General features: G+C 36.8%; 1 protein-coding gene across 7 annotated transcripts in view; it reads left to right on the top strand.

Moving 5' to 3' along the window:
* Positions 1-1,485: 1,485 nt before the first annotated feature.
* Positions 1,486-16,674, top strand: part of LOC115213880 (probable phosphorylase b kinase regulatory subunit alpha) — a 133,593-nt gene continuing 118,404 nt past the window's right edge. For 3 of the 7 annotated variants that reach the window (XM_029782830.2, XM_029782832.2, XM_029782834.2), the window contains exon 1: positions 1,488-2,047. In XM_029782830.2, the coding sequence (XP_029638690.1) occupies positions 1,970-2,047 (78 nt within the window). In that variant the 5' untranslated portion in view covers positions 1,488-1,969. Of the gene's footprint in view, positions 2,048-16,674 lie in introns of all 7 variants that reach the window. The other 4 variants (XM_029782831.2, XM_029782833.2, XM_036504622.1 and 1 more) reach the window with 3 other exon arrangements.

A 16,674-nucleotide genomic window follows, 5' to 3' on the forward strand; every position in this document is an offset into this window, starting at 1 on the left:
CTACGCTATGGGTATGATTTTGAGAGGGATCTAACTGCTATCTTTAGCAGGCCTGGTCGAGCGACCACGTAGAGGCTCGTTCGTGGCTTTCGAAATGCTACAGGTATTATTACATAATGGTGCCACCAAGTTGTCCCAGCAGCGAATTGTTATCATGGCAGTATTGGTGAAGAGTAGTTAAATGGTGTCAGAGTCAGCTTGCTGCTGAAGAATTTCACATCGCCGTCGCTGTCATCATTACCATCGTTATTGGCATCATCATCTTCAGCAGCAATTATTCCACCACAAAGTTGGTGTTGTTTAGTCCTATATTAAACCTGATAAAGTATACTCAGAACGAAAGGTTTATCCAGCCGTGACCATCTCGTCTTTTGTATGTTGTCTGTGTGTATGTGTAAATATAGGACTACATTGATTATCACAATGTTCCTTTTTCTTCAGATAATAGTGGGTAATTTGACTGTTATTTCTAGTAATTCAATAATTGCGTAGAAATGAAGAATAGCTCTTTGCAGGAGTTTGTACAGTTTTAGAAGAGTATGTGTTCTGTGTGTGTGTGTATTTGATTAGAAATATATCAAATTACAATACCATATGAGCTCGTTTTGTTGTTGTTTTTTTACTGCATTATTCATGTAGGCGTAGGAGTGGCTGTGTGGTAAGTAGCTTGCTTACGAACCACATGGTTCCGGGTTCAGTCCCACTGCGTGGCACCTTGGGTAAGTGTCTTCTACTGTAGCCTCGGGCTGACCAAAGCCTTGTGAGTGGATTTGGTAGACGGAAACTGAAAGAAGCCCGTCGTATATATGTATATATATATATATACTGTCTATATCTCGTTTAGGGAATTATTATTGCTATATATATATATATATATATATATATATGTATGTGCGTGTTTGTGTATCTGTATTTGTCCTTCCAACATCGCTTGGCAACCGATGCTGGTGTGTTTACGTCCCCGTAACTTAGCGGTTCGGCAAAAAAGAGACCGATAAAATAAGTACTAGGCTTACAAAGAATATGTCCTGGGGTCGATTTGATCGACTAAAGGCGGTGCTCCAGCATGGCCACAGTCACATGACTGAAACAAGTAAAAGAGTATGTATGTTTATAAACACACATGCATCTATGTGTGCGTTCATTTCCAAATGCGCTCCTGGTAAAGATCGTCCTTATAAATTATAGGTTTCATAAACAAGAGAACCTCGTCTGGTCTCACAAGATAAATCTCAAGAGAAGTTTTAACTTATTTGACATAGTTATACCTCAACCAAAAGCCCAATTTCTTCCCCACTACGAAGCCGAAAGTGACAAATTTATGTACAAGGCCAGCAATTTTGAGGAGATACTATCGAGCCCTGTACTTGTCTGGCGCTTTATATTATCGACTCTGAAAGAATAAAAGTCTGAGTTGACCTCGGCGGGATTTGAACTTAGCACGTAAAGAGCCGGAACAAATAGCACGAGGCACTTTTCCCTCGATGCTCTAACGATTCTGCTAACTTGCCAATATTTACGTGAAGATGTTTACATAACCCTGCACCCTCTCCACTCGAATTACAATTAGCGAAGGACCGTAAATTAGTAAAAAGGAAGGGAGGGACGTTGGCATTGTTTTTGTCGAATATAATAGAATATAATAGAACAGCTGGAGTGGAGTGAAACAGGTAAGAGAATGAGTCAAGGCTAAACGTGTAGAACGGAGTTGAATAGAAGACAGATAGCTTATAGGTTAGCAATTATTGGTCTGTCACGTGTGAGGAACGGGCAGAGACAGAGCAAGGGAATGCGTGTATGATGGAGAGACGTGAACAGCAAGCATTGTATATACATAACTAAACACGCACATACACACACGAAAAGTAATCAAAGCAAGCGAACCCAAACTCTCGGCACTTTCCACCGACCTTGACAGTCGCCTCTTTTACTTGAATGTCCTTGACAAAACAAAACTGAACCAGCCATTATGAGAATTCGCAGTAATTCCGGAGTCCGTTTGGACTATTATTCGAGGTTGGTTAGCAAAACCATCCTCGCAAATCAGGTAAGGAAAATATATTTCTTTCGAGCTATTCCCTTTTGGGGGGTAAGGTTCTTTAAAGGATGGAGGAACATTCTTATCTTACTCGTTTCAATCTCGTCTCATTTTAGTAAAACAGGTGCTTGATTTTCTTTTAAGTTCTCTCTGTGTTTACTTCACACACACACACACATACACACACACATAAATAGATACATAGATAGAAGCATGGAACTCAAATTGCGAGATAAACATTGTTTCATTAAGCTACACAAACACACACACACACACACACATATATATATATATTCTCAGCATGTCTACGTCCACTACTTTTTCCTGTTTTTCCGTATGTCCCTCTCGTCTCCCTGTGTCACATTCTTACCCTATATATATATATATATATATATATATATATATATATATAAAGGGGTTTGTATGATTGTGTATAGAGAGAGATATATTCAAAGAAATTCCAACTCTGTCTGTTTTTTTATGTTTTATTTATATTCTTTATAATATTAATGTAGAATATATAGTATAAATAAAATGTATAGTAAAATGAAATGAAGTATTGTCTTATTGAATAGATGAAATATTGACTATAAAATATTAAGGGACTAGTATACTTTCTTGCATTAAAGCAGTCTTCAAGGTCCCAGTTTGTGACAGAAGATTATTAGATAGATAGATAGCTACACACACACTTTCGCGTCAGTCTATCGTGTATTGTATGTAATATCAACGAACGTTGTATCGAAGTATTTATTTCACATATTCAGTATCTGTTGTCTTTTAGAAATTACCATTTAAAGTATCAACATATAAACATTCATACATCCACAATTTATGTGTATGTCACCCCTTCGTGTATGAAATATATAAACTTAGAACAGAAAATGAAAAATTAATATGTATTTAAAAAGCTTCCTCCAACGTTGTGATATAGTTAGTGCACATGTACCTTGTAATTGTTTATATTTACGTCAACTCGCTGTTAACAAATGCTTAAAGCACAAGGAAATTACCGAATTGGGATAGTGTTTGTTAGATCATATTACATTAATGTTTTTAGTACTTTGAGTTCAAATGCAGCTGGGGTTGACTTTACTTTCATCAGCTCTTGTGTCAATATGCAGTTGATAATAGCATACTTCTGTCATTCAATAATTGGCATTGTGTCAAAGAAAGGATAATTTCTTTTATCATTTTCATTAGGTAATCACAAGGATTCATTATTTTGCAGAAGAAAGCATTATTATACAACAGCTTGGTTATGAGTTTCTTTAATTGTTTTCCCCACCCCTTTGACTATCTTTTTAATATATTTCTAGTTATTAAGTCGTTACGGAAAGAAATACAGGCACGATTCGGATTAACCTATTTCGATTAACTTAATTATTATTAGACTTACAAGAGCACGAACTAACATAAACTGAAAAAAAGCATTTACACAGTCGTTGACATGCTTGAAATTGTAGCTAAATCTCTCTCAAATTGCACTCAACTCATCTTTAAAAAAATGGGACTTGTTGAATAATATAGTTCTTGATGCATCATACCAGAAAAAAATTGAGATGGTCATGCCTGGAATGTCTTTAATTATAAGATTTAATTGATTAGAACCAGGTCTAGAGACAGCTCTGCGAGGGTTTGATAATTTTTAGAGGGAACTCAATATTTTAATGATCGTCATGTTTTAATATAGTATAAATAAATAAATATAGATATTTATTTATACTTCGTCGGGAGAGGGAACTGCACTTTTCAGGTGTGTCTGACCGATTTCTGAGTACCTACTTCTTGTCTGCAGCTATAATCAGAACCAATTTGGAGCTAAATCACAACGACTAAAATTAAAATTTCTTTTTCATAACAATAATGATTTGTCATTTGAAGTAAGGCCATCAATTTAAGGTGGTGATTTATTTCTTCTTATTGATCCGGGGGGTCAATAAGAACTAATAATGCTGGGCGCTATTCGATATTGCCGTCCACTAAAGACTTCTAATAATAAATATTTCTTAATAGATTATTTTTTGGTATTATTATTATTATAGTTGGTATTCAACAATAATCACTACGGTAACTAAGGTACTTACCATTTTTGGCTAATTGCTAGTGAAAAGACTAGAAACGTTATTGCTAGATGTCAGAAATTTTAATTATTCATTGCTGTATGAATATTGTTTAGCTTATTGATAATAGATAATTACAGAAACAAGAATTAGTGACACCGAACTACAAATGAATAATTTTGACTAAAAAAAAAATATAATGGTGGTTGGTTAACCCTCCTAAACCCGTTGGCAGTTCTTATCAGTTGTTACAGGTACAGCATAACTTAGATACTTATCTTCTTCATTAGAAGATACTGCCTTACAACAACCCTCCTCTCTATTGCTCAGTCAATCATCGATAAGAAAAGGTAATTTATATTAACATTATAAAAATGCTGCAGAATGCAACTAGTATCAAATTTTTCTCAAATCACTCCTCAGTCCCAGCGGAGGACGACTTGAGGGATCTTCTACATGGTCATTCTATATGCTAGAATCGACAGCCAAATCTCCTCCCAGTCCCTTCTTTACCATTCCGGCAAAAAGACGACCAAATTGAATAATATAGACACAGATGAATAAAATGGGGATGATTACAGTTGGAACTCTTCGATCATGGGTCGTCTGATCGATCAAGGCTGATCTGAGACGAAACGACAACGGCCCTCTGTAACTGACAGGTTGAAGATAATGTAGCAGGACGGAAGTTCAATCCAGGCTGAAGACCTTGTCCAAGTGCTCCGCTAAAAGCACTTGACTGGCACATTCGAAGGTGTAGTCCTCGATATACTATATCTAAAAAGGACAAAAGACGAGGTTGTCACGATTAATACCTCCTTGTTCTCCAGTCTGCTCGACTGGGCCAGCATAAGTTGTTGTGCTTTTGTTTTTCACTTAAGTTACTTCAAAGTGTACTCCCATCCGATTTTATTTCTCTTACCTTTCTTTGAAAGCCATATTTTGTTATGAAATTTTCCAGAAATGCATTTTAGATAATGTAGATTACGGATATATTAGGAAAAGTTATATGTATATATACATATATTTGGAGGAGGAGTTTCGGATAACTTGGGTACGCTTCTGTAGTTATGCCCGTGTTTCCGGGTTGATAAAATAAATTTCCAATGAGGTATCAGGGTAGATTTATATTTCTACATTGCATCATAGATATGAATGGAATTTAAGTGTAACAATTAAATTACATTGAAAACATTGAGTCCGAAGGATCCAGAAATAAAATTTCTATTTTCGAAGTTGATATTTAGCCTTGCTCAGTCTTGCTCAAGCAGAACGATTATCAGAGTTGTTCAACCCTTATCAATTTTGTCTTGTTGTATATTAAAGATTACATTAGTCAATGTATTGTTATTTCAAAACAGTAGGGGAAGATTTGGTTGTTATTACTAGCACAGCGAGCGATTACGTCGAGATTCACTCTGGTTCACTTCGAAGTAATCTAATGTTTGCCGTTTCCTCTGATCTTAGTATAGAAATTTTAAAAAAAGTAATTTGTATAGAATTTTTTTTTTTTTATTAATTAAAGTTACAACAGGTGAATAAATGAATCTTCTATCTTTTTTTTTAAACTTCGTTTGTATCTTCTTAATTGCATTCTCCAATTGTCAGGTCTTTTGCGGTATTTCGTCTGCCGCTACGTTCTGAGTTCAAATTCCGCCGAGGTCGACTTTGCCTTTCATCCTTTCGGGGTCGATTAATTAAGTACCAGTTACGCACTGGAGTCGATATAATCGACTTAATCCGTTTGTCTGTCCTTATTTGTCCCCTCTGTGTTTAGCCCCTTGTGGATAGTAAAGAAATAGGTCTTTAATAAAAAAAAAATTTTTTAAAAAGGATCGTATTCAGTCTTTGATTTCATGGTATCACAAATGACATTAGTCTTGAGATTGGGTAATAACCTAATTTTAAACGCCTGGAATATAATTGTTCATAGTAACAATTGGTGATTTTTTTTATTTTTATTAATCTTATACAATGCAATTCTGTATGATTATCAACAATCACAGCATAAGGGAGTTTCTATGTACTCTCTCTCTCTACCTGTTAGAATTTGCTGCTAAATATTTCTTGGCTCATAGTTTACCGTCCTAGAAAAAGGAAGACCGCATTGGATAATGGTAGTCCTAGATACCTAAACGAGATATGATGGTCTCTGTTGGAAGGCCTTTGATCATAGTTCTGCTCGATCAAGTTTGGCTTGGTGCCAAACCAACGATGGATGCTCCTAACACTTAAACACATCATCTTTAGCAAAGTTACATTGTTGTTGTTGTTGGTGATAGTTGTAAGTAGGAACAACGGCCGTTGTTATTAGTTATTTCTGCTATATGTAACCAAATCCACGATTAACGAAGTTTATACGTAATTCACTCAAAAATATACTCGTTTTATATTTCTAACAGTCCATTGAAGAAAATTATGGGTAATTTAACAAAAACAAATATACACATTTTCTAATATTTTATGCAACAAATTGAAAAATTCGAAAAATAAAAAGTAAACGTGGTATTATCGGTAATGTTAGATTTTTATTTTTATGAAAAGGATTCAAAGGTTGGCTGCTTTTGCTATATTTGTGAATTTTCTGATTGTTCAATACAAGAATTCAGTGCTACCATTTCATGCTTCATTCAATTTTTGGATCGTTTTCAGAAAATCAGTCTTATGCTTTAAGCACTAATTATTTCACTAAAACCACTTGAGGAGAAATCTCTTATTCTCTATCTGAACTAGATACTTTGGGTTCTGTCAACTCCTTAAAGTATTCTTAGGAGAGGGGCTTGTTATTGCCATCAACGTCTTCAGTTCCCACTTCTTCCAACTTCTCACACCACTTACACAAGGATGTTGTTGGTTGAGGTCTATTTTATCCTCAATTTTATGGCCTTCCTTAACCACATTTTCAACATGATTTTTAATCCCAAACCCCATATATTCTTAACTTCTTTCCCCGGCATCTTAAAATTTTTTTCAGCTTGTTGAATTTTTTCACACTTCTTTGATGTGTATAAGGAATATTTGGCAACTGCAAGCATAGAGGAATCAAAATCAGATTGCTAAGTTTTGACAATCGGGATTTACTCTGATCCCTTGCAGAAATCGTTGTATTTAGCATAAATGTAACCCACTCAAATATTGATCATGGAATGGGGCGATTTTTACCTTGTTTGGAAACAGGTGAGGGTTGGCATCAGGCTATACGAAAAACTTTGCTCCAAGGGTGCTTTCTATCTTTTCCATGCAAGCATGGAACAGATAAGAAGCACCCTTGCTGGTGTCACATAAAAAGCACCCATTCTGGAGCCATGTAAAAAGCACTTGTGCTGCTGCCACATTTAAAGCACCTAGTACTTTACTTTGTAAAGTGGTTGACATAAGTGGAACAGCATTCAGCCATAGAAATCATGCTAAAACAGACAACTGGAGTTTGGTGCAGTTCTTCAGTTTGCCAAATCCTGTCAAACCATCCAACCCATGCCATCATGGAAAACATGTTAAATGATGATGATAAATTGATGATAATGATGATGACTAAAAGACACAACAAAATTTGTTTCAATACACAAATTCACATCAAGAATCTTGCAAACCAAAAACAAAAATGAAATAAAATGGTGCTGTTTGTTTCAGTTTCCACATAACCATGTTTTTTTGCAGTGGACTGCTAAGTAAAATATATATTTATATATTCATTTATTTGTTTTATAAGTATTTTTCCATGCTAACATGGGTATACTGTAGGTGCAGTATGACCAAATGATTATGAAAATCACCTTGTAACCACAAGGTCTCGTGTTCTGTCCCACTGCTTGGCATCCAGGGTAAACGTCATATCCAATAACTTCAGGTCAATCTATTCCCAGTGGTTCCCAACTTGTGGTCTGTGGAACCTTGATGGTCCATAAAGGTAGTACTGGGGATCCGTGAACATGTTAAGCTGATAGACCTTTCAATATCGTGGGGTCTGTTGGAAAACTCTTAAATTAAAGGGGTCCTTAATAGTTAAAACGTTGGGAGCCACTGATCTATACTATTTTAGCAAAGTAAAACTGGGTAGACAGGATCTGTATAGAAGCCTGTTATATTTGTAATTCAAAAAGTACAGCCTTGTCACACACTGTATCACATTGATTCTATTGGGTTGTCCAGAAAGTTCATGCCGATTTATAGTAGCTTACCTTTTGACTTATTTTAGAACATGGTTGAGTCCACAAAATAGGATTTATCTACACTTTCATTTAGAGCACAGTTTAAGCTATCTTTTCGTGGAAGAAGGTTTAAGGTTTATGTTCCTATAACCTGTGTTAATTCTGTAACCCTTTAAAATGGAAGATAAGAAAGTTCATTTTCGGCACTTGATGCTTTGGGAACCAGACAAAAATTGCTGCAGCTTGGCTGGGATGTGTTACCCCACTCTCCATATTCACCAGATATTGCTCCTTTGGATTGCCATTTATTCAGGTCTCTGCAGAATAATCTTAATGATAAAAATTTCAATTCTTTGGATGATGTAAAAAGATACCTTGATGAATTCTTTGTCATGAAACCACCTCAATTCTGGGAAGAGGGTATTTTTAAGTTAAAGGAAAGATGAAGACACATTGTGCAACAAAATGGTTCATATTTGGTTGATTAAAAATGTAATGGCAAGTATTTATTTACCTTTTTCTTTCCTTTAAAAATCGGCTTGAACTTTCCGGACAACCCAATATTTGTGAATTATGTTAAAGGTGATACGTGTCTGTGGAGTTCTCAACCACTTACAAAATGTGTCAGCTGGTATTCATTTTCAGCTCATTATATTGGAGCTATGTAAAATGAAATGCCTTACTCAAAGACACAATAGCACTGCCTGGTCCAAGAACCAAACCTATGGCCTTATGGCTATGAGGCCAGTATCCTAACCATTAGCCTATATGCCTTCACTGTAAAGGCAGGTGGGAGAACACGGATAAAAATAGTTCAGATGTTATTTTACTCACTGCAGAAAGGTTGAAAAACAGATATCACTTTGATGTATAGCTACAGATATTGTTACATTGTAAATGGACTTGCTCCAACAATTCATGCACAAATATACGAGACTTTGGTAAAAAAAAAAAAAAAAGAAAAGAAAAAAGAAAAAAAAGAAGAAAAATCATAATATGAAATGAAGACTTCAGAAAACATAACAATTTACCAAATAGTGGAAGGGACAAAGAGGTCAAATAGAATTTCTTAATTTATACTTTAAATGTCAGGAAAATAATAGGAATCGAATGAAAAACATGTGGAATTGTGTTTTACTTCAGACTCGTCTAATCCGGATTATCAGGTGCAGGTTATTCAGTTGATCAAGCAGCTGACTCATCATTATTGAATATATGATGGAATCGATCCATCCATCCAATATTTGAAAGGGATCGCAAGGGTATGAACGTAATAGAGCAAAAGAAAAAAAAAATGAATATGATAAACTGGAATGTTTATTCTGCTGTGTTGTAAGAAGTTTGCTTCCTACCATGTGGTCCTGGGTTCAGTCCCATTGTGTGGCACCTAGGACAAGTGTCTTCTATTATAGCCTCACGCTGACAAAAGCCTTGTGAGTGGATTTGGTTGACAGAAACTGAAAGAAGTCCATCATATATGTGTGTGTGTGTGTGAAGGCACATGGCTTAGTGGTTAGGGCATTCGGCTCAGGATTGTCAGGTCGTGAGTTCAATTCCCAACGATGTGTTGTGTCCTTGAGCAAGACACTTTATTTCATGTTGCTCCAGTCCACTCAGCTGGCAAAAATGAGTTGTACCTGTATTTCAAAAGTCCAGCCTTGTTTCACATTGTGTCATGCTGAATCTCCCTGAGAACTACGTTAGGGGTATACGTGTCTGTGGATTGCTCAGCCACTTGCATGTTAATTTCACAAGCAAGCTTTCTGTTGGTCATATCAGCTGAGACCCTCCTCGTCTTAACTGACGGAGTGCTCCTACAATATGTGTGTATGTGTGCGCGTGCCTGTCCCACCACTGATTGACAACCAATGTTGGTATGTTTACATTCCCATTATCTAGCAGTTCAGCAAAAGATATAAGTACTAAACTCAAATAAAAGAAAATAATATATACTGGGGTTGATTCATTTTGACTAAAAATCCTTCAAGGCAGTGCTCCAACATGGTCGCAGTCTAATGACCGAAACCAGTAAAAGCTTAAAAATAAAGCTGAGATTGAGCTTTGCATTCTTACATCAGTCATTTTCAGTGCTTTCTTTTGCCATGATAATTTGGATTGGATGTATCTGCAATATGGCGCAACGCCACAGTTTTTTTCCAATCAGTTGCTATAACTGTCCTGTCGTTTAAATTTAATCAACTTAGAAAATATTATTTGGCCTTAGAAAATAGTATTTAGGCGTAGGAGTAGCTGTGTGGTAAGTAGCTTGCTTACCAACCACATGGTTCCGTGTTCAGTCCCACTGCGTGGCACCTTGGGCAAGTGTCTTCTACTATAGCCCCGGGCCAGCCAAAGCCTTGTGAGTGGATTTGGTAGGCGGAAACTGAAAGAAGCCTATTGTATATATGTATATGTTTATGTGTCTGTGTTTGTCCCCCCAACATCGCTTGACAACCGATACTGGTGTGTTTACATCCCTGTAACTTAGCGGTTCGGCAAAAGAGACCGACAGAATAAGTACTAGGCTTACAAAGAATAAGACCTGGGGTCGATTTGCTCGACTAGAGGCGGTGCTCCAGCATGGCCACAATCAAATGACTGAAACAAGTTAAGAGAAAGAGAGCCTCTAAGATCCATTCACTGCTTTTTTCCCTTCCTCAGTTTTGTAAACTGCCATGCTTTTTCTGAAGCTTTCATTTTGTATTTTTTTTTTTTACCTTTTAACCACAAATATATTTCGGTATGAATTGTTGGAGCCAGTCCATTTACAGTGTAACAACATCTCTGCAGCTATATACACTGATGTGGTATCTATTTTTTCAGCTTGACTGCAGCAACTAGAATAACATCTCAATGTATGTGTCTATTTTTCTATGTTTACTCACCACCTTTTTTTCTTTTACTGTAAAAGTATGTAGCCTTGTGGTAAGTATGTTGGGCTCACAATCATGAGGTTTTGGGTTTGAGTGTTGAACTGGGTTGGTGGGTACTTTGTATTTTATACTTGTTTCAGACATTTGACTTTGGCCAAGCTAGGGCACCGCTTTGAAATTTTAGTCAAATGTTTCAACCCCAGTACTTACTTTTTCTTTTTAAAGTCTGGTACTTACTTTATCAGTCTCTTTTACTGGACTGCTAAGTTACGGGGACATTAACAACACACCGACACTAGTTGTCAAGTGTTGTGTGGGGACAAACTCCTATGTAGCCTGATCAATAAGTATCCGGACTGTTGCCATAGTAACGAAGCTAAAGCACAGAGAGTGAAGCTGCCTGGCACAGATTGACCTTGAACTCTGCTGTGCATGCATAATAAGTTTTAACGTTCTAGTTTACTTCCATTTTTTACTGCAATGCTTGGAAGGAAGGTGTGTAGCGTGTGCTCGTCGCATTGACCATGACAGAGGAAGTTGAGCAGAGAATCTGCATCAAATTTTGCCAAAGGCTTGGTGATACCTGCTGAGAGGCCTATGCAAAGTTTTCATCATTCTCGACTCAGTCAAGGAGATCTTGTGCAACTGAAACCCGTGTTTCTTTTTGGTCAGGTGAAAGCAGTTTTGGCACAAACTTGGCAGGCATGTGTCTCATACACAAATCTTCAGTGATAATAGATTGAACTGAACTGTAATTAATCTGCACATCCTCTGATAACTCACAGATGGTGATTCGACGATTTCCCCTCATAGATACACGCACATCTGCAATGTTTTACTCACTTCTGCTGGTTGAAGGTCTCCCAGAACGTTCGTCAATACCAACACTTTTTCGGCCATCTTGGAAACGTCTGAACCACTCGTACACTTGTGTGTGGCTCATACACTTTCTACAACTTTGTGGAGGCCTCTGAGCAGGTATGACAACTTTCTCTGTCATGGTCAATGCAACTATCACATGCTACACACCTTCCTTCCAAGCACTATTGTAAACAGCAGAAGTGAGCTAGAATGTTAAAACTTAGTGCATATGCACAGCAGAGCTCAAGGTCAATCTGTGTCAAACAGCTTCACTATGCATGCTTTAGCTTCATTACTATAGCAACAGCCTGGATAATTATTGATCAGACCTCACACACATATATATATATATATATATATATATATATAGTAAGCAGAGTTAGCAGTTGGAATAATCATCTAAGGGATAAGAATATCCATTCTTACTACTGGTATCATTTACCTATGTTAACCCTGGGCATGGGTATGCAAGCACCCTATACCCATAGTGTACAGGTAATAACAAAATAAACAAAAGTTTATCAGGAATCAAATTTAAATAAGCAGAAAATGGAAAAAACTTCTGATCTACAAACAAACAAATTGACCAACATCAGTTAATTATTTTTTAATACAAAACATTACATAATATATATATATATATATAATACAAATAAGAAAATGGAGGAACAGATTCCTTTCAATCATCGACTTACAGATATTACCAATTCATATTATTTATTAACTACTTAAATAGGAACATCCAAATCCAACAGAATAAAACAATATACATCAATAAGTAAGATAATACCATAAAAATAATATACATATTATTTTTTATGTGTATTATTTTTATGGTATTATCTTACTTATTGATGTATATTGTTTTATTCTGTTGGATTTGGATGTTCCTATTTAAGTAGTTAATGAATAATATGAATTGATAATATCTGTAAGTCGATGATTGAAAGGAAGCCAACCCTAACCTTACTTACGGCATCTCTGTACATGGCTTGCACAGTCCTCACCAGCCATTCATCTATCCCTAGTTTCCTCATTGACCACCAGATAAGGGATCGGGGGACCCTATCAAAAGCTTTCTCCATGTCAACGAAAGCCAGGTACAGGGGCTTATCTTTGGCTAGGTATTTCTCCTGCAGCTGCCTTACCAGGAATGGTACTTTTTCCTGGCACGAACCCAAACTGCATCTCATCTAAACTAACTCTCTCTCTAATTAGTTGGGCTATGACCCTCTCCGTAACCTTCATTACTTGATCCAACAGCTTGATACCTCTGTAATTATTTGTATCTAGGGCATCACCTTTACCTTTGTAGCAGTTGACTAGTATGCTGCTGCACCAGTCATTGGGTATGACTCCTTCGTGTATCACCTGGTTGACTATACGGGTGACTAGGTTATAGCCGACACTGCCAGATATTTTGAGCATCTCTGCAGTAATTCCTGATGGGCCTGGGGCTTTCCCTGTCTTCATGCTTCTAATTGCCTTAGCTACCATGGAACTATCAACTCGGATAGCTGGTCCCTCTGTAGGGTCAACATTCGGCAGACTCTCTTTATCCCATTCATTTTCCTCATTCAGTAACCTTTCATAGTGGCGTCTCCAAGCTTCTCTCTTTGCATCCTCATTTAGCGCAAGTGAACCATCCTCCATGCGAACACATTTCTCTCCTACCACATCACGATTCTCTCTCACACACTGTCTTGCAACACGAAATACCTCAAGTCTTTCATCCTCACGGCGCAGGACATTGGCAAATTTTCTCTTATCTGCTTCCCCTCTGGCTAGATAGACCTGTCTCCTAGCTTCCCTTCTGGCAGTCTGATACCCTTCCCTGCTACCACCGTTCTTCCAGGCCTTCCAAGCCTGTTTCTTTTGTCTAATAGCCCTGTCAACAATATTGTTCCACCACCACGTTATTTTGGGTCTTAAGGGGACTTTGCACCAGCCACAGATCTGGTCAGCGGCTTTCAGCAGGTTGTCCCTCAGAAACGTCCAGTTGTCTTCTACCCCATGTGTAGCTATACCCCCTTCCACTTCGTCAAAGGCTTCAAGTAACATATCTCTAAATCTCTGTCCATTCGCAGGGCTTTAAGCTTCCAGACCCTTCTTCTCCATGTTGGTCGTCTTCTAGTCGCCCTCTTAGTCCTGATCCTAAAGTCACTAACTACCAGTCTATGTTGTGGGGTGCATTCTTCGCCTGGGAAGGTTTTGGCATTTTTAAGCAGCCATCTTTCCCTTTTTCTGGCAAGGATGTAGTCGATTTGGCTATATATATAAAACTGAGAATGTGTGTCTGTCTGTCTGTTTCCCTAAAACTTGAGAACTACACAACCAATTTCATTCAAATTTTACGCATGCCTTACTTAGGGTCCATGTAGTTTCATGGGCAAAAGAAATGTTCAACTTCTTGCCTAGAGCGAGCCCATAGCAATATCATATCTTCTCCACTATTTCAGTATTATGTGTTAAAAGTGAAAAAAAAAAAACATTTCTCTATTTTATGTCAGATACTTTCACTTTAACAATAAAAATAATAATAACAATTGAAATATATGTAGCAAGTAATAATTAAAATCAAACTAAAGTATAATCGTAACATAACAAAAGTAAAAATAGCAATTGGTATAAAATTGCGTCAATGACTTGAACTTGAATAAGTGGTTTCACATGAATGGGAATGAATTAAAAATAAAATTAGCATGCAGAAATGGAATAGTCCAGATGGATAATAAAAAATTAAATTAAAGAAAAGACTATTGTCTATAAAGTATACAATGTAGAGAAAAAAGATTTGAACACCTGGAGGAAAGCACCATCGAAAAGTGTCTTGGTGCGACTATGAAAGATATTTAACCAGAGGCAGTAAATTCGCCACAATAGAAGCAAGGTTCGAGTCAACGGAGCATGCAAGGGAGTACTCGACTCAAACTTGCAAAGTGGAAATATTTTATTTTTACCTTTATATCTGGGACGTAGGACGTGCCGGATAAAAATTAAAAATGCCCCCCCCCCCAGAAGTTGAGGTAGGCTGGATTGTAGCCACACTTCTATACAAGAGGGAGGACAAGATACAATTGATCAAAATTGCAAGAGACAGGCTTACAATTCCAGTCTGTTATATATTTTGAGTATTGTTGTCACTAGCGATATCAAGATATAACTTTGTATTTTGTATTTTATGTGTAGATGTATATATATAGATGTACATGTAATATGTACACATATATATACACATATATACATGCACTAGCACTATGACCTGGCAACAACGGGTCATAATGCTAGTATATATATACTAGTCGCCATGATAGATTGTTAGCCACTACACACATTTTTTTCTCTCCTTTTTTCTCTCCTTGTTTTTTCTGTATACCTTTCTGTAGAAGAGCGTAGGCTCGAAACGTAAAAGACTTTTTCTATTCCTGAACGTTATACTAATACATCTGTTTGTTTTGTATACCACTTGTCTTTGTCTTTTGTTTTTTTAGTAAACTTTCCATATATATATATATATATATATATATATATATATATATATATATTATATATATATATATATAGAGAGAGAGAGAGAGCAATAAGAAAATGGCGGGATCAATAGGTTCTTCATCAATTTTTAGACATTATATTATGTCAACTTATTTATTTATTTACTAAAATGACAATTACAAGAATATACATACATGTATAACATATACATTACAAATAAGATATATTAATATATAAAGATACCAGTAATTATTAAAATATAACATACAGGAATATAAATTGGGAAAATATCTTACAACTGTTCCAGCCAAGAGGCAAAAATACATCATATATACACACACACACACACACACACACACACACACACACATATATATATATTTATGATGGGCTCCTTTCAGTTTCCATCTACCAAATCCACTCACAAGGCTTTGATCAGCCCAAGGCTGTAGTAGAAGAGAATTGCCCAAGGTGCCATGCAATGGGACTGAACCTGAAATCATGTGGTTGGGAAGCCAGCTTCTTACCACAGCCATGCCTGTACCTTTGAGCCAGGCTCTTCATTTTACATTGCTCCAGCTGTCGTATCCCCAATGTCTCTCTAGGTCAAAGCTGGGAGGGTAGAGAAGGTGCCTATATCTGCTTGTGACCACAGAGGCACTTAAAACTATTGGCAAAAGTGTGGTACTTACTCACTACTAAGTCATATATGGTGTCAGATATTCTTTTTTTTTTTTGCTTGTTTTAGTCATTAGACTGCGGCCATGCTGGGGTACCACATTGAAGAACATAAGTCAAATGAAACAACTCCAGTACTTATTTTAGTTTTTAAATTTTGTACTTATTCTATCAGTCTATTTTGCCAAACCACTAAGTTATGGGGACATAGACAAACCAGCACTGGTTGTCAAGCAGTGGTGGGGGACAAACACAGGCCCAAACGCAAGTACATAAATATATATACATATGACATTCTTCTTACAGTTTCCATCTACCAAATCCACTCATAAGACTTTGGTCAGCCTGACGCTATAGTGGAAGACATTTGCCCAATGTGTCACATTGTGGGGCTGAACCTGGAACCATGTGTTTATGAATGAGAAAGGAAGGGGTGAACGTTTCAACTCTGTGTGAATATATGTGTGTATATGTAAAGGGAGGTGCATGCGTGCATGTGCAATGAAAGTGGAATGGATCAT

The sequence above is a fragment of the Octopus sinensis genome, linkage group LG7 (assembly GCF_006345805.1).
Source record: "Octopus sinensis linkage group LG7, ASM634580v1, whole genome shotgun sequence".
NCBI lineage: Eukaryota > Metazoa > Mollusca > Cephalopoda > Octopoda > Octopodidae > Octopus > Octopus sinensis.